The sequence below is a fragment of the Carcharhinus amblyrhynchos genome, chromosome 10, assembly GCF_965287045.1.
Source record: "Carcharhinus amblyrhynchos chromosome 10, sCarAmb.v2.hapA, whole genome shotgun sequence".
Classification (NCBI taxonomy): Eukaryota; Metazoa; Chordata; class Chondrichthyes; order Carcharhiniformes; family Carcharhinidae; genus Carcharhinus; species Carcharhinus amblyrhynchos.
This window is the reverse complement of record NC_137333.1, coordinates 81,586,607-81,605,146: the sequence shown is the minus strand read 5'-3', so window position 1 is coordinate 81,605,146 and position 18,540 is coordinate 81,586,607. Positions and strand designations below refer to the sequence as shown.

Sequence of the window (18,540 nt, the reverse complement as noted above, 5' to 3'; positions counted from 1 at the left end):
AAACACAGTCTAGCAGTTACGTCCTTTAGGACCCGACCAGTAATGCTGCTGCCAAACCATTTTTGGTGATGGAGATTGAAACCCCCACCCAGAGTCACTTTGTGCCCTTGCCACCCTCAGGGCTTCCTTCAAGTGTTGTTCATCATGGAGGAGTGCTGATTTATCAACCAATAGAGGACGGTACGTGGTAACCAATAAGAAGTTCCCATGCCCATGGTTAACCTGAAGCCATGAGACTTCATGGGGTCTGGAGTCGATGTTGAGGACTCCTAGCCAACTCCCTTCGAACTGTATGCCATGGTGACACCATCTCTGTCCTGCAGTGGGACTGATCATATCCAGGGATGGTAATGGTGGTGTCTGGGGTGTTATCTGTAAGGTATGGTTCTGTGAGAATGACCAGGTCAGACTGTTGCTTGACTATTCTGTGAGACAGTTCTCCCAATTTTGCCACTAGCCTCCAGATGTTAGTATGGAGGAATTTGCAGGGTTGATAGGGCTGTTTGTTTTTTTGCCATTCAGTGCCTAGATTGATGCCAAGTGGTCCGTTCATTCCATTTCTTTGTTGAGACTTTGTAAAAATTTTTACAACTGAGTGGCTTGCTAGCCCACTTCAGCAGGCAGTTGAGAGTTAACCACATTGCTGTGGCTCTGGAGTCACATGTAGGCCAGACCAGGTAAGGGCAGCAGATTTTCTTCCCAATAAGACATCAGTGCACTAGGTGGGTTTTTCCAACAGTCAACAATGGCTTCTTGGCAATCAGGAGACTCTTAATTTGAGATTTTTTTTATTGAATTCAAATTCCACCATCTGCCACAGTAGAATTTGAACCCGGTCCCCAGAACATTAGCTGAGTTTTTATATTAATAGTCTAGCAATAATACCTCTAGGCCATCATATCCAGGGATGGTAATGGTGGTGTCTGGGGTGTTATCTGTAACCCCCAACCCCCAGGTTTTGAAGTATTTCAAAGGCCCTTAGCTTTCTACCTCCTTCACAACTGCTACCCTCTCCCCTGGCTCCATGTGCCAGGCCAGTGTGACAGTGCGAAGATGTGGGGGGCAGTGCGTCATCAGTTCTGCTGAGGGGCAGGTCCTGAATGGTGGCCAGTGGGGAGTCTTAAGTGATCTAAGGGGGTTATGAAGCAGGTCTGAGGGGCTGGGGCTGAGGGGAGTGGGATGGATGAGGAGGGGATTTGGGTCACTCTCATGTCTGTGTAGCGTTGGATGAGTGACCTATTATTTCAATGATGGGGGGAGGATGCCTTTCTGGTTGGCTGGCTGGTTGCCGATACTCCCCTTGTCTGCAGGGAGTGTCACAATTTTGGGTTTTGGCGGGAGGGGGGGCCTGTCCATGAACACGGTGATCGGAGCATCCTTTAAAATGGGTGCCCCAATCTCTGAACAGCTGGACTGGTCACTGTGATTTGCAGGATGCATTCATTTGCATCTTTCAGATGGCTCTTTCCACCTGATGACAGATGCTGCCAATGTCAGGGGGCAACATTCAGGTTTTCCCGCAGGCGTGGACACTTAGTGCCAATTTGGGTGAATTGTTTCCTTCAGCTTGAAAGCTAGATTTTGCTTTTTGAAAGGGATGTGACCTGATTTTCCATTTCACTAATAGATAAGAGAAGCTTGGGGACATGGCACAGAAAGGTTAGTCTCTGCAACAGCAGATGTTCGGAATCAGAGTAATCATTTAAAAATAAATTGATTATTCCGTCACTGTCAAGCCATTTCTAACAGATGTGATGGGAGGTTAGAGGTTGTAACATGCATGCAGGCAAAGAATGAAAACTACTTAAAAATAAAAGTGAATTTTCAATTTGAATCTCTTTACTTTGTACAATGGTTCATCTCCTCAGTCCAATATCTTCCTCTGCAGCAAACGAGGCAGAGACTGCTATGCCAGCGTGGGCCTCCTGAGTCACACCAGGTGATACTTAATACCGAGTTAATGCAAACCATTGTCTTGGAAGACAGAAGGTTGCCACTCCATTTGAGTTACAGCCTTCCTTATACAGGGGGTATTATTTGCATGTAACATTAAGTGGATTAATATGATCCTTAACTCTGCAGCAACAGACAATAAAAGCGATAACATTTCTTTTCTTAGAATCCCTACAGTGCACAACGATGCCATTCGGCCCATCGAACCTGCACTGACAACAATCCAGGCCCTACCCCGTACCTCACATATTTAACCTACTAATCTCCCTGACACTAAGGGGCAATTTATCATGGCCAATCAACCTACTCGCACATCTTTGGGTTGTGGGAGGAAGCTGGAGCATTTGGTGGAAACCGATGCAGACACGGGAAGAACATGCAAACTCCACACAGTCGCCCAAGGCTGAAGTCGAACGTGGATCCCTGGTGCTGTGAGGGAGCAATGCTCACCACTATGTCACCAAGCCGCCCAAGAGAGAAGTTGCTTTTGAAAAATGTTAAGCAAAAGCTTCAACAACTTTTTAAACCATTATACTTTGAAATATTAATTTAGTTGAAAGTACACTTGTTCATATATGACTCAGACTCCAATCAAGATTTCATCTTTGATTTAAAAGATGCCAATACCTGACTGGTTATTCTGATATGCATTTTTTTAATATAAGTTTTCAAATCCTGAATTAGAGTCATGGAAGAGAGAAAGGAAGTTTTATATGGCATGCTTCATGATCACTGGACATCCCAAAGCACCTTACAGCTAACAAAATACTTTTGAAGCATAGTCGCTAATGTAGGAAACACTGCATCCAATTTGCACACAGCATGCTCCCACTAATAGCAATGTGACAATGACCACATAATCTGCTTTGGGGATAATGATTGAGGAACAAATATTGGAAATCTGAAATAAACAAGATGCTGGAAATACGCAGTAGTTCAGGCAGATAGAATTAGAGTTACTATCAGAACTCCTAAAGTTTCATCAACCTGAAATGTCAACTCTGTTTCTCTCCACAGATGCTGCCTGACCTACTACTTCCACCATTTTCTGTTTTTATTACACCATGGATAACTCCTCTGTTCTTCTTCAAAATAGTTCAATGGGACCTTTTACACCTATTTGAGAGAACACATGGGGCCACAGTTTAATGTCTTATCTGAAAGATGGAACTACCGAACACTACAGCACACCTTCGTTACGATGCATGAGTGTCACCCCAGGTTGTTGTGCTCAAATCCTTGACCAGGTCTTGAACCAACAGCCCTTTTACACGGAGGCAAAAGTGCTACCAACTGACCTGCAGCTGACATATGACAGTAAAGTAAAATTGTGGTGGAGTTAAAAGTATTAACTTCAATAGAAACCAGTAATCAGTCCACACAATGCCAAATTACAACTGGTTTCCCCTATTTAGTAAACATTTTGGTAAAACATTAGAGATGGAATATAGTGTAGGTGACATGGGTTCAGTTCAATTCTGATAAGGGAATTAAGGGTTATGGGGAGCAAGTGGGTAAGTGGAATTAATCCACTTCAAATCAGCCATGATCTTATGAATGGTAGGGCAGGCTCATGGGGCTTGATGGCCTACCCCTGCTCCTATTCCTTATGTTCTTACGTTCATCAGTGGAAGCGCAGGTGGGAAACTCATGTCATCCCACCAAGGAGTGCAATAAGGCACTGGCAACATTGCATTTCCCGCAAAACTAGATCCTCAGCTGGGTGGAAACCCCATCCTGACAGCCATCCAGCAGGAGCAGTGACTGCTGCAGGTAGTGCTCTGAGGCATTCACCAGAGATCATTACTGGATCCCTGGAGACAGGTGAGTGTGGGCTGATTGATGGTAGCAGGAAAGGGGTTGTTGGTGAGGAAGGAGGAGAGTGGAGTTTAAGGGTGGGTCTCAAAGAGCATCCACCTTTCCCAATGCCAAATCCCTCAACTGGCAACGAAATGCCTTTGAAGGAAGGATCCCACTGGGAAGCCTATGACAAACTGGACAGGATTTGCCGGGTGGCCTTCAGGAGGTCTGAGTTCAGGAGAATCTTTGAGCCTTCACTAAATCGCACTGGACTCAGGGTTAAATGGCCTTGGCTCTAAAATGAGCTTAATTTACCAGTCGGATGGTTCCCCACATCAGCCCATTCCTGCTGCTGACTAAATTTAGGCCAGCTTTCCCACATGGTTTCCCCTGCATTTAAGCTGCCTTACCCTCGATGGACATTCTATTAAATTGTGGTCCAGGAATCTACATGGCACTGTATCAGAGAAGATAATCTTAATTAGTGAAATCAGAGCTGGTAAAATGCTGATGGCTACACATATAATGAACATAACCCATATGATCTAGGTGTCAACAGTTGATTATTATTAATTTTTATTATGGAGTTATGGGAGTGCCAGTTTGAAAGGCTGAATGGAAGTAGGGAAATTTCATCTGCAAACAACAGGGGTCCTTTTTATCATAATTCATAAATAATTAAACAAAAAAGCTACTGTACTCTTTTAGGATTACATTAATTGTCAACACAAGACATTTGTGGAAAGGCCACAATCTCAACAAAGATGTTCAGATTTCATTACTTCTTAAAGCCGCCAAAACCTGATTGATTAAATGCTATAAATCTGGAGCTTTGTTCCCTTATGGCTTTATATACTGTCAGCAATTTCAATAATTATTTTGATTTTAATAATACAAAGCAAATATTTTCTGTACAATTTAATAATGAATGATATTTTAGTTAGAATTACCAGAAATAATTATTTTTTGAAATATTATCTAAAAGTCAAATAATGGTGATTAAAGGTGGTGTAACAATAGACTGCACCATGCAAAGTACAATGGGATTGGCCGAGTTCACACAGGATGTTCCACTCTCAGTCAGGGTCGGGCCATAAGGGGGAGGCATCGAGTTGAGGTTTACATTTCCTTACAAGGAAGGAAAGTGGAAAAAAAATCAGACAGCAAGTCATTTTAGGCTGTTACACTGTATTTTCCAGTGAACAATGTGGGGGTTACTTGTCTGCCTAGTCCTCTTGCCGATGAAAGGATAGAAATTAGAAACTAAAACAATGGGGAAAAAACAAAGAAAACAAACTTTTCAAATATGATCATACTAAAAAGGTAACAATAAAATGCAGTGGCTTGTGGATTTCAAAAACAAAGGACCAGTCACAGATCGAATGGACTGAATTAAATATGATTGACTCGTGAATACAATAGCTAAGTTTACTCTGGATCAGAACCCTCCCCCCAAAACAAAAACAAAAAATGCATGCATGCGTGCTCTTTGGAGTTGTCTAATGAGAAATGTCAGGTGAAATCCCTCTAATCAATGGACTTTCAGGCCCTGGGGACACAGTGTGAATTGAATTGATCCCTTCAAGAGAACAGCAGTCAAAGGCTGAATGTAATATATTGCAGAAAATGCTCTGGAGGATTCTTGGCCAAGTGCAACACACCTGCCTGACAAAAAAAGATTCAATCAACTTCTATTCCAACATAAGATGTCGGAGTCTTGCAGCTCTTCAACACAGGGCACCAGCTTCAATTAGAGAGTGCAAATTAATTTTTATCACTTTTAAATTAGTTTTTTTTCAATTGTGAATTGCTCTGCATCAGATTAAAGCATCCGGCACACTAGATCTATCACAATTTCACTTTCAAAACGTACAAATGTGATGTTTGATGACAATATACTACATGGAAAATTTACCAATAAAGTGCAAATAATTCAAGCTCCTCCAAATTGCAAGCAACATATGCATTTATACAGACATTCTGCTCCAACAAATAAATTTTCTCCCAATCGCAAAGAGGATGTTTCCTCTTTATTCATTAAACAATGTCAACATCTTACGTCCAATTATTATTCATTCGTAGGACAATAAAATTGCTCTAAGTAAAAAACAATCTGGTAACACTCCATAACTACCATGTAAGAAAATATCTTGATTGGAAATTCTGAGTTCAGTTTTAACTCCTGAATGATTACCTGTCTTTGCTGGGCCTCTTCTGGCCTTGAATCTTCTCCTTGGCAGGTTTGTTCTGGTGGGTAAACTATCACCACACCCTCACTCCGGCCTCAATTTAAAATAGCAGTTTTGGCCCCGATTACATAATCAGAGCCAACTCTGCTCATATGCAATGAAGCCACACCTGTTTTGCGCAATGTCCTTGCAGCCTGCAATTTCATATTACAGTCAGCCAGATTGGGGAGACAAAGGCATGAGTTAAACCCCTGCTCCATGTTAACTGACCCCCCACATGTTTTCTAACAGATGGGGAGAGTGAAAACGGAGCCCCCTGAGTAAATGTTGAATGTAAAATCTGCAGCCTCAGTCATTGCCGTGAGGTATCTATCATTTTCACAGGCAGCATGCTTTGGGATTCAAAAGTAAGGCTATAAAGAGCTATGTCACACTGCTGAATAAACAAACAGGTAAGGTTCCACAGTACTGTTTTACAACACCACCAACAGAATCGGCTAGTGTGATAAGCTCCACAGGAATGCATTAAGTTGCAAATGTGAGATTATTAAAATCAGTTTAATTTTGTAATAGGAAGGAAAGCCATACTTTGCTTGTTCATCTGTTTGCATGTGTTAACATTTAGATATAATGGCATGATATGTTTGCTACCAAGCTTTCTGACATTTTGTCTTGCTGATCTCAAAACAATTGGAAACTGTATTAATAGATACAGTATGCTTGTTTGATTGTTTTAACACTTGCAGTGTGTCAAAATATTTGCACACCTTTGTTCAGAAATAAGGATTAGGTTCTAAGTAACTTTATTTCTAAAGAAATCTTTTCAACACATTTACAACGTTCAATGTGAATACACATTATAAAATCACTGGGAGCTGTTCCTGTTTGCAAGACTTTATCTCTTCTACTAAATATTAGAAAGCTATATCATTTTGTCTCAGAGAGAAGAGTAACTTGTTATTATGAGGTGAGCGATGAAAGTCTAGCAGGATTACTGCAATTGTGAAAAATGTTATGTGATTTACCATAAAAACTACGTTCGATAAATTGTTAACTAGACAAAGTAGTTTCAAAAACATTACAAATCTTTCTCTTTGTTTTTAATAATACTTTCTGTAGATGTGAATTAACTGAAATAAAACTTAATAACTCTCTTTCTCCCAATTATGATCTGCAACAAACCTCATTTCACAGATTGGAAGACATATAGGCAAACTACAAATCTTAATTAATGTCCCAGCGCTGCTGAAAACTCATTACTGCAAATTCTAACACCTAAAACAGCTAATTATTAGTTCTGGCATTTATATTTCTTCCACTCTTTCATAGCTCTTATTTTGGTTATGGAAAGTTTGACAAGTAAGCTCTAATCATCCCGCTGTACTCAGCTTTTCACAAAAAGCATAACATTAAGTGACAGTTCTTTCTTTCAAAAGCTACTTACTATTGTTAGGGTTGTCTCCAATGATGTGATGTCGGCCACTCCAGTACCATAGCAGAAGTGTCGCATCGCGAGAACCTGACACAATATAACAATCTCCACCAATATAGGACTCGGATCTGGCCAAGCATGTGACCACATCCCAGTGTCCAAACACGATTTGTGTCAATTTCCCTGAAAATAATTATGAAGTCAGGTTTTACTGAAATGTTAGTATAAGAATATGGATGATGTGGCTATATTATGTTGTACTTTGGCTCATTTCTTTCTAGATTTTTTGCCTGCAAACATGGACATCTAAATCAATTTATGGATGTCACTCAAAATCTTGGAAAGCTTGGATGCCTACTAATAGTAGTTATTTGGAAAACCTCTGATAAAGTAAACTTAGCTTAAATATTAAAATAAATATAAAAAAATGAGCCAAGTTTTTTCTTTGAATTAAAGAGGTATGAATATTCAGTGGAACCATGCATTTGGGTACTAACAAGCACCTCAAAGTGAAATCTCACACTCTGTTGAGGTTTTGATTTCAGTTGCACTGCTGTGGGAAGGTACCAAATGCAGAACAGAAACAACACAAGAGACAGATCACTCAGCCCAACTAGTCTATGCTAATATGTATGCTCCATTTGATCCTCCTGCTTTTCCTTGTCTCACTCTATCAGCACCACCCTCTGTTTCCTTTGCCTGTTTCATCTAGCCTTCCGAGAAACTTATAAAATTCAAACAGGACTAGACAGGGTAGATTCAGAAGGAATGTTCCCAATGGTGGAGGAATCTGGAATTAGGGGTCATAGTTTGAGGATAAGAGATAAAACTTTTAGGACTGAGGTGAGGAGAAATTCCTTCATCTGGAGGATGGTGAAAATGTGTGGAATTCACTACCACAGAAAGTCATGGAGGCCAAAACGTTGTCTGATTTCAACAAGAAATTAATAAAGCACTTAGATCGAAAGGGATCAAGAGACATGGGGGAAGGGGAGAACCAGGATATTGAATTTGATGATCAGACATGGTCAAAAAGAATGACGGAGCAGGCTTGTAGGGCCGAAAGGCCTACTCCTGTTTCTAGTTTCTATGTTTAAATGTGTCTATATGATTCACCCCAACCACTGACTGGTTAAAGAAGCTTCTTTGGAATTCCTTATTTGATTCTTTTGTGATTGCCTTAAATTGACAGCCACTCGTTTCGCTTTTCCCCACAAGCGAAAACAATATTTGTATGACAACTCTATCAAAACTTGCCATAATTTTAAAACCTTTCATTAAGTCACCTTCAAATGTCTTTTTAAGAGAAAAGAGACACAGTCTGTTCATTTCTTCCTGATTGCTATATCCCTGGATTTCTGGAATCATCCTTATAAATCCTTTTTGCACTTCTCCAGAACATGAATATATTTTTATAATATGGTGAACTAAATTGTACACAAGTACACAAGGACTGCATCTGTCACTTCCCTCTTTTCTATTAGCCCACATGCCAAACCTTCTGGAAGTCTTCTCCTGCCCTATTTCTGAACTTGTATTTTTCTGTAGTTTATCTGCTATGTCCTCTCAGCTTTGCCTAGAGACTATTCTCCGGCTCTCTTAAGCTCATTTCTATAAAGCTGCTGTCCACATTTTGCTTTCACATATTACCTAATATTGTTAATGGTTTGCTCTCCTCAGGTACTGTCCCCCTTTCCTTCAAATCTGTTTTCATCAGCCCTTGCTCAAATAAAAATCAAGCCATCACCCCCCTATCCTTCCCAATTGCTGCCTCATCTCCAACCTTCCTTTCTTCACTAAAATCCTTGAACTTGTTTCTTCCCACATCTGTATGCATTTTTCCTAAAACTCCATGTTGAAATCTCAATTAAACTTCTGTCCCTGCCAAAGTATTGAAATAGCCTTCATCAAAGACACAAAGGACATCCTATATGATGACTGTGACAAAGGTAAGCTATCCCTCCTTGTTTTTCTTGACTCAACTGAAGCCTTTGACATGGCTGACCACATAATCCTTCTCCAACACCTCTCCAAAGGTACAAAAACAAATTGTTGTTGCAAGTTGTCAGATGATGAGAAGGTATGTGACATCCTTCACATCAAATACTCTGACAACAGTCTTAATGTCAGCTCAGATGAAAAATGGCGACTGAAGTTAATGCAGAGAGATGACAACAGAAATAAAGATAAAAGGAATAACATATTGATCACTTTATGACGCCAAATTGAGATTATTCCTTTGTACCAAATAATTAAATGGTAAAAAGTTGACATATAAATACAAATGCTGAGAAGAGCTAAATGAATTAACTTTTCAGTCAGAACATATCAGAAATGATTAATTAGCTTTTCTTGCTAGAATTAATATTTTGATTTATGTTTTCATTTGCCAATTGTTTTCCACCTTCCTTTTGCAGCTTGCTATTTTCTATGTTCTACGTTTAAATTGAAAAGTAGTGGAGAGTAAAATTAAATTTAGAAATGGTTACATTAAAAGTATCAGCATATTTTAGTGTCAACATTTAGATTTGAAAAACGTGTGTCCTGGACAGTATGAAGCTTGGATTAGTATTTCCATTTACAAATAAATCTGATGTTTATGCTATTTTATCAACAAACTATTTTTTTTAGCTGAAGCCTCAGATAATTATCATAAATGTCTCTACCGTGCACTCCTACATTACAAGGAGGTACAATGAAGAGATGGATGGGTTAACCCTATGTCACAAGCATGACTACATTGAAATTAATACCATTGGTTGCTCTAATTTTCAAACCATAATCCTTAATTTCTAGAAGTCACTTGGTACTGTCACATACCTGTTTCTGTTGAGTACACTCGAAAACTCTTATCCCAGAATCCACAAACGAGGATGTAACGATTATCTGCTGTCACAACAAAGCAGTGTGCGTTAATCTGAATGCTCTGATCCACAAGGTCTGTGATCTGCCTCTTGTTCACACCAGCGTTATTGGCTGTGAAGAGAAAACAAAGAAGAATAATTTCAAGTTCATGCTGAGCTCAGACACAAAACACCTACTGGTCAGATTCTTCTCAGCAAACATAATTTCCACCTTGATTATCCGCTTAATCTTGGCAAAAGCGCTACAAATATGAATTTAAAAGATGGCAATTGAGAAAGGCTTTTATCTGTGATGTGTACAAACATTTGCTCCTCCCAGTAAATCAGACTGGTTTAGCTTTTATTTTGCACATTTTTCTCACTGAGGTTTTTTTTAAATCTCCTTCAAAGAGGTTTTAAAAAACAATAAACTGAGGCACTCATGACAGAAGAAAAACAATTTGACATGCAAGGCCAAACTTCGGTGCTTTTCAAATGAAAATAAAGCAAGAGTAGTAGCCTATATCTCCAAGACAGTTTGATTTAGTAACCTCTCAGTAGAACAATCACTCTGGGAGCTAAAAAAAACATGTCTTTCTATTGAGAGAGGCCTTGGAGTGACAGAAACAGAGAGACAAATACAAAGTTAAAACCCAGTAACCATATGTCATGAACCTAACAACAGGAACATGTTAGGGAACGCACAGATTCTTAGATTGACAGTGATCAGGGGTAACAAACCACATCTAAAGAGTCCTTGGATTCAGCTTTCTTTATACTAAACATTGGAAAGAAAAAACAACATATTCTCATTTTTGTGTTATTTAACAGATAAGATTTAGTTAGGAAACAGTGAATTAAATTTCTGTCTTCACTGTCTGCAGGTAATCTGGTGGGGTGAATTGTCCACTTCTTTCAGAGCTCACTGGATCTTCATTCCATTAACTTCATTGGAACATACGTTGGTGAGGTACGACAATGGGTGGATGGTCCAGTCAGATTGCCATCCAAGCGGTAAAGATAAAAATCTAGTCCCATACATTGAAGGAGGTTTACCTTATAAATGTTTTCATACCTTAATCTAAATGTAACCATAGCTGAACGCTATGTTGGTTACTTACCCTAAAATAAGAAACAGTAAGAAGTCTCACAACACCAGGTTAAAGTCCAACAGGTTTATTTGGAATCACACACTTTCGGAGCTTCTTACTGAGCCCACCCTAGAACAATGCTGACATCTCCACGTCATAAAATAAGAAAAACTTTTTCAGTTCACAAGCTTTTTCCCCAGTCAAACTTACGCAAGAGAATTATAACTTTTTGTACACAAACTGGAAACTTAGTATTTTCTAGTCCAAGACTGAACTGGTATGTGGAATATAGGCAAAAACTGCTGTTTATTCCAATTACTCTATATAGTCCAAAGTGTTGTCAGTGGGAAACTTGGAATGTTTCACACTGGCGCTGGCAGTGCTTGCCAGGTGCTATTCAACTCATGTTAATGAATTATCTGCCTTCCCCTAGCATGGATCACGCTACTCCTGACTTCCCTGGTGATGATTTACTGGAATCAGGAATCAGCTGTGGCTCCTCAACAAGTGAGAGCATCATATAAACACTGTTTATATGATGCTGACTGCAGGCAAGACCAAAAGAGAAAATGCTGCAAAATCTCAGCAGGTCTGGCAGCATCTGTAAGGAGAGAAAAGAGCAGACATTTCGAGTCCAGATGACCCTTTGTCTGCAGGCAAGTCGATGGCCGCAAGGAAGGCAGCCCCAAGGTTCCTGGACTCTGACCAGGACCACATACTGGATACCGTGAGAGAGAGGAGAGCCACACTCTTTCCTCATGTGGGTCGAAGATCCGCATCTAGCGTCTTCTATCGAGCCTGGGATGCAAGGGGGAGGCTGTAATTGTCAGCAGTCTGACAAGGAAGATTGGGTTACAGTGTTGCAAGAAGATGAATGACCTCCTTAGAGGTACAAGGGGTGATCACCCACCTGCCCTTGGCAGCTCTCCTAACCCTGACATTTTTCCATTAATCCCCTTCCATGTCACCTTAGAGCGACCTAAACTTTCACCTACCAGCATCTATTTCAGAGAGCGCCCCCTGCCCCAACTCGCCCCAGCAATCCCCTTCAAACCTCCTCTACAGCTGGGCCCAGTGCCCACACATGCCACCTAATGCCCATCTCCCCTCTCACCCCACAAACATTCCCACCAGGCGAGTGCCTCACAATGTCCTCTTCATGTTTCTGCAGGTTAACACTGTCCATAACAAGAGCAAGCAGCAAAAGGCGGGCAGGGGAATTTGCTGATATCAGAGTCCTTATGCCCTTTAAAGTGAGGGCGATGGACCTCGCTGGGTAGCCCCATAGGCAAGCCGTGGCAGAGTGCAAGGCCACCATGCCACAAAGCAAACGCTCACCCCATATCCTTTGTCTTTCAGGATTTCCATCAAATGAGGCCAGCTATCTGGCTTCATTACCCCCGCCAAGCAGCCACTCAGAAGACCCCAGAGCACAGCACTATGGAGGACACCGAGTTATCACCATTGCCTTCACCAGCACCATCCACCAAAACAGAGACCTCATGGGACATGCGAGTGGACAGGCTTCTAGGTCACAATGGGATGTGCACAACACAGCTACTGAGGAACATCAGGTGGAAGGAGGAATTTCCAGGGGAGTGGGCAGTCGGAGGGCTGCTGGATCCCAGAAAACAGCTGTCCCCAAGCCAGATGTCTGACCTCTGGAAAAAGTCATTCCATCACTTGTCGAGATGCAATCGCAGGCTTTACAGGAAAGGGTGTCAGTGATTTTTCAGCAAATGCAGGCACAACTGGGGAAGTCTGGAAATCTGCTTTCACAGGAGATGCTGCTAGCATTATGTAGTACCAAGACTAACACTGCAAGGGTGGCATCCCCAGTGGAGAGCCTGGGGAAAGATGTCTGAGCCATGTCTGATGACATCCAAGGCTTAGCTCATTCTGTGATGTCCATGGCTAAGGTGTAACACTGAAGGGTCGAGTCACATCAGGACATGTCCCAAGTGCTGGTAAACATTACTGAAGCACACATTGCTTGGCCCAGTCACACAGGACCATGGCTGAGAGCTTGACCACCATGGCTCAGACATTGGCGAGCCTCCAGGACTGGCAGCCCTACTTGAATCAAAGGCTTCTAGAGCTCACTGCAGCTGCCCTCCATTCCAGGGAGTAGCCCAGGGACCAATGAGCACCCCAGTGGAGGAGGAAGCACTGGTGCCCACCCTGGGATCTTCCATCAAGGAGACCCCGGCAGTCTGCAGTACTTCTGAATCCTACCCCTCCTGACACTGGTGCATCTACTGGGCAGCGAGCAGAACAAGATAGCATGTGACATTCGAAAGTCCGCCTGGGCCCTTCAGAGTGTACCCACCAAAGGCAGCACAGGCCAAAGGGTGAGGAATGCAGCTGGTTGTCTCCAACTCTGACGTGCTCCTGGGGACATACCTAGAATGAATGGGAGGCCATGGAAAGTTAAGAAGGTAGAGGACCATTGAGTTGGCATGGGTGAACGCTCACAGATGTAGATAAGGAGAAAAGGGCACTGACTGTAAAAATTCACATCGAACATATTTGAACATCTAAAGTGTCATCCGTCTCACTCATAATGCTTCCCCATGTGAGTGAACTTATCTCTCTATCAAACCTTTGAACCTGCCACATACCCTCCAGCCTCATCCACAAGTGAGAGCCATGAGGCCACCAGTCTCAGTCATCCTTGTGTGACAACTTCGCCAGTCCATGAGCCATAACCTCAGGTTATGTCCCTCCCTCCCTTATGATGGCCCAGAGGAAAATGCCCCCATCCCACAGTTAGGCATGAGCTAGGTCAGTGGGCTGACACCAGAAAAACAGAAGTCAGGCTTCATCAGATTCTGAGCAGCATAACAGCTTCCTTCACTGCGACTTGTTATCACCCTCCTGCCTTGAGAAGACATCCGCTGATCCAACCCAGGCCCATCACCCTGTAATATCAAGTGGTTCCTTGGAGGGCAAGCACTATTCATTATTTGTGGGCAGAGGGGAAAGGAAGATGGGAAGGGGTGGCTATGTTTGGAGTGAAAGTAAAACTAATTTTTGCATCAAGATTACAAATATTAAGACAGGTAATTTAATTGTCATAGTTATAACAAAACTGTATTCCTGCATAAATATTTTAATGCTAATATTAACCAAGAACTAGTGATGGATTTATTTTAATTTTATAATTAATTTCTTTAAAACATTGCCCTTAATTGTATTTACCAATTAATGGATCCATTTCAATCGGCAAATGATGGGCCTGTTCCAGCGAGTATCCTGGAGCTCCCCTAAGACCTGCAGAGAAATAATAAAAAAGTCTCACAAATAATAGAATTAATGTAATGAACTTATAATATGCAACTACTTTGGGTATACTACTCGTATTAAAATGGGTTATGGGCAAAACTGTATCTGTTTCCAAGCTGTGAAATTTGCTTTTTGAACTCCATCACCCAAGATTCTTCTTAAAATATCTCTTTGAACAAGCTCCTGATCTGCCATTGTAATATCTCCTTCTTTGAATCAGTGTGCATTTCCTTTCATTATACCTTTGCCAAGCATGCATCAAAGACATTATAGTTGTTGTAGCCGGATATACTGAAATGGCTGATGGACTATGTATTTCCGCCTTTTGATGTCAGAGTCATAAAGGCTTACAGTATGGAAACAGGCCCTCTGGCCCAACTTGTTCATGCCGCCCAGTTTTTAACCACTAAGCTGGCCCCGACTGCCTGCACTTGGCCCATATCCCTCTATACCCATCTGACCCATGTAACTGTCTAAATGCTTTTAAAATGACGTGCAATGTTTGCAACCCAGAACATGATGCTAGTTTATATATTTCATTGGTTTAGTGCACCATGGTAAAGACAGTTTCACATGGCCCAGAAAACATTTAAACTAAGACAAAGCAGTGTCACTTTTTTTCAATGTAGTAAGTAACAAAACATGTACTTCCCAGAAATGGGGGTAGATTTTGCCTTCATTGTCTGTTTGGTAATCTCGCAACAAGATCACATTCCCTTTGTAGAACCCACCTGCTTTTCATTTGATTGAAATTGATTGAATTAAAATTTGACCCTCCAGATTATATTCCAGACAGCAAAACCCAAATCTACCTCATGGTCTCTTGCCAGTGCTGAATTATATGATCTTGACACTGCAATAATATTGGCATTGAAATTTGCCTCATTTTTTTCTGAACCATGGAGCAGAAAATTGAATCACAACTCTCCCTTCTGAGCATTATCTAATTATGTTTACTGTATGGGCATTAGATGAAGATTGGAGTTGTGTTGGTTATGTTGTGCTTTAATGTCTAGGCCTACATTAGAAAAAGTCAAGTGGGGAAGATTCCACCGGGTGTGGAGTTCAAGGATGAGAGAATAAAAGAGAACATTAGGCATAGATTTTGTAAATAATACTACCCTCCTTCAAAGAGTTTTACACCAAACATGCTACTTGCTGCTGCTGCCATCGGAGACAGGGAGAAAATCCTGCAGGGGCAGGTTGACATCCAGATAGTGAAACATTCACGGTCTGATTTCTTTTCAACTTTCCTGGGTCAATTTTTGCCACAACTACTTCATGACATCTTGATGCTTCAATCTGGGCTCTTTTCAAGTATTCTTGGGGTGTTCTGGGTGGCACACTTGGGTCAAAGTCTTCAATTGTATCCCAATCATCCACAGGCAATTGCCTGGGCATCAGATCTTCTTCAAAGTTCATGGCCAGCTCACGCTCAGTACCCCTTCCAACTTCACATGACAACTGCCAACCAACTACCGCTTATGCCATCCAGCACTTTTAGCCCATCAAATAAACAGTGTGATGATCTATCTGACGGTAACAGAGAAACCCGCCATCTTGGGGTCTTTTAAGAGGCTTCTGGATGAGTACATGGGATTTAATGGGATTGAGAGTTATAGATAGGCCTGGTAGGTATGGATATGATCGGCGCAACTTGTGGGCCGAAGGGCCTGTTTGTGCAGTAGTGTTCTATGTTCTATGCTTTATTTCTCCTTAAACCCTTACTGATAAAAGAGGAGGAAGGAATGGCTATTAGAAAAAGTTGTAAAACTAGTCACAACATAATACACAAAGCAAACATATTACTTATATTACTTCCTAAAAATTAAAATCTTTCAGACTGATATATTTAATATTTATTTTACTTGTTTACCAAATATTCAGATATTTTCAACTTGACCTGCTTTAGTATTTGATATATAATTTGATATACAATGAATATTTGATAAATATAATCCATATTTCTTACAGCATTATTAAAAGCCATGCAAAACATTTCTAAAAGATAATGACTGTGAAAGATAATCTTATAGAAAGGATTAACTAAATATAAAAATACCCCACTGTATCACATGCAAAATTCACGAGGAGAAAACGTCCTAACATTAATGAAGTTGCTTCCACTGACTTTCAGAAGCTATATACATTTTAATCAGAACATACGGTTGTCTGAAAAGGCCATAAAGATCAATAGCCAAATGATTTGAAGGTATGTTCCAGAATGTACAGAACCAAAAAGGACAATTAGTTTCACTATTAATTTATTTATTTCAACAAATAACATCTCAGTTTAGAAACTAAAGGAACAACGGGCATTGATATTTGCTGTAACTGTTAACATCAATTAATAAAAACAGAAACAGCATCTTTATACAGGTTTTCGCGACCTGAAAAATGTTTATTTGTAAGGTGGTCAAGGCATAGCCGTTGCTTGTATAGCTGTTTCACAAATATCTTGAATATTTGGAGTCACAAAAAATTGCAGAACAGGCTGTCAGAAATTTTGTTACAATTTAAATTTAAGGCCACGATAAAATTAAATGGAGAAGTGTAAACTACAATATATTTTTTGTATTGCTTCTTCAGAAATTTACAACAGCAATGCTACAGCAGAGATCATAAGGTCATAGAATCCCTGCAGTGCAGCAGAGGCCATTTGGCCCATTGAGTCTGCACTGGCTCTCCGACAGAGTATCTTACCCAGGCCCTCTCCCTATCGTTGTAGCCCCACACAGTTATCATGACTAGTCCCTCTAATCAATATATGTTTGGACACTAAAGGGCACATTAGCATGGCCAATCCACTTAACAAGCACATCTTTGGATACTGGAACTATGCTCTGCATTATATAATAATGTGATCCAATGAAGTTCTTTAATATCCTATAATTGTACCTATATCTGTCCTGCTGCCCATTCAAATTCTTGTTTTAGCCCATGAAAATAGACAATAATCTGGAAATACAGGAAGACATGCCATTGTGATTTTAAGGAAAAATTAATTATCACATATACACTGAGTATTTCATGCCTCACAGATTTTCATATCCCACAATGCTAAATTTTAACTATTACAAGGTACTTCAAATAGAATATGTGTTACTTGCAAGAAACAAGTTGTTTTTAAACAACACTAGGTTCACATATTGAATTTTGGTAGTATTGGTAGTTTGGAAAGATTTGATTTCAGTGGAATAGAAAGTTATATCATCCCAGTCTATGATGCAAAATATATGCTCATTTGTCTATTGCACCACCAATTTATTTTGACACCTCATTGCATGAAGTAGCAGGAATACTGAAAATAAGAATAACCACAAAGTAACAAAATTCCATGTAATGAATATTAAAAAGATTCAAAGATAGTGTTTTCACTTACCTACAGTGTTATGCCACCTATTCACTGCAAACAGCCTGCTGCAGGTCACAGTGACCACAGCAGGGGTGCTTAGATGAGGCAGCGTGTTGGCTGCCACATGGGTAACAGGGGAGTTGGATGGAAATTTTAGCACCATTATAACATCTTGCTGCATCTGATCCTTAAACATGAGTGGGCTCTGTGGAAGGAAACACTGTTGAGTAGAAACAAAGAGGAGAAAACAGAAGAGGTAGAAGGGAAAACAATTAATGTGGAGGTCTGGAAAAACAGGGAAAAAACAGTAGGCAAAGTATTTACATGCATCAGGAAAATATGCTGCTATTTTGACAAAACAAACAGCACCCATATGTAGGGAGTCTAGAACTGGACCATACAATGGGATAGGCATTAAGGGGTCCAAGTGGAGCTGGAATTATCAGGTACCACAGAAGGGGTTTCATGTACAAGAAACATTCAGTACAAAAAACACATCCATTCGTTCTATCACTGAATAACAAAACAAAAATATATTGGAAAGAACAGCCAAATAGATAAACGAAAATAGTTTTGGTAAATCATCTGCTGT

The 18,540-nt window shown here is 40.6% G+C and overlaps 1 protein-coding gene across 4 annotated transcripts in view; it reads right to left on the bottom strand.

Annotated features, from left to right (window-relative positions):
* nbeaa (neurobeachin a) overlaps positions 1–18,540 on the bottom strand; it is an 825,376-nt gene that overhangs the window by 17,301 nt on the left and 789,535 nt on the right. For all 4 annotated transcript variants that reach the window (XM_080197464.1, XM_080197465.1, XM_080197462.1 and 1 more), the window contains 4 exons: positions 17,976–18,168; positions 14,510–14,581; positions 10,195–10,350; positions 7,387–7,557 (listed from right to left, as the gene is read on the bottom strand). In XM_080197464.1, coding sequence (XP_080053590.1) covers positions 7,387–7,557; positions 10,195–10,350; positions 14,510–14,581; positions 17,976–18,168 — 592 coding nt within the window. The remainder of the gene's footprint in view (positions 1–7,386; positions 7,558–10,194; positions 10,351–14,509; positions 14,582–17,975; positions 18,169–18,540) is intronic.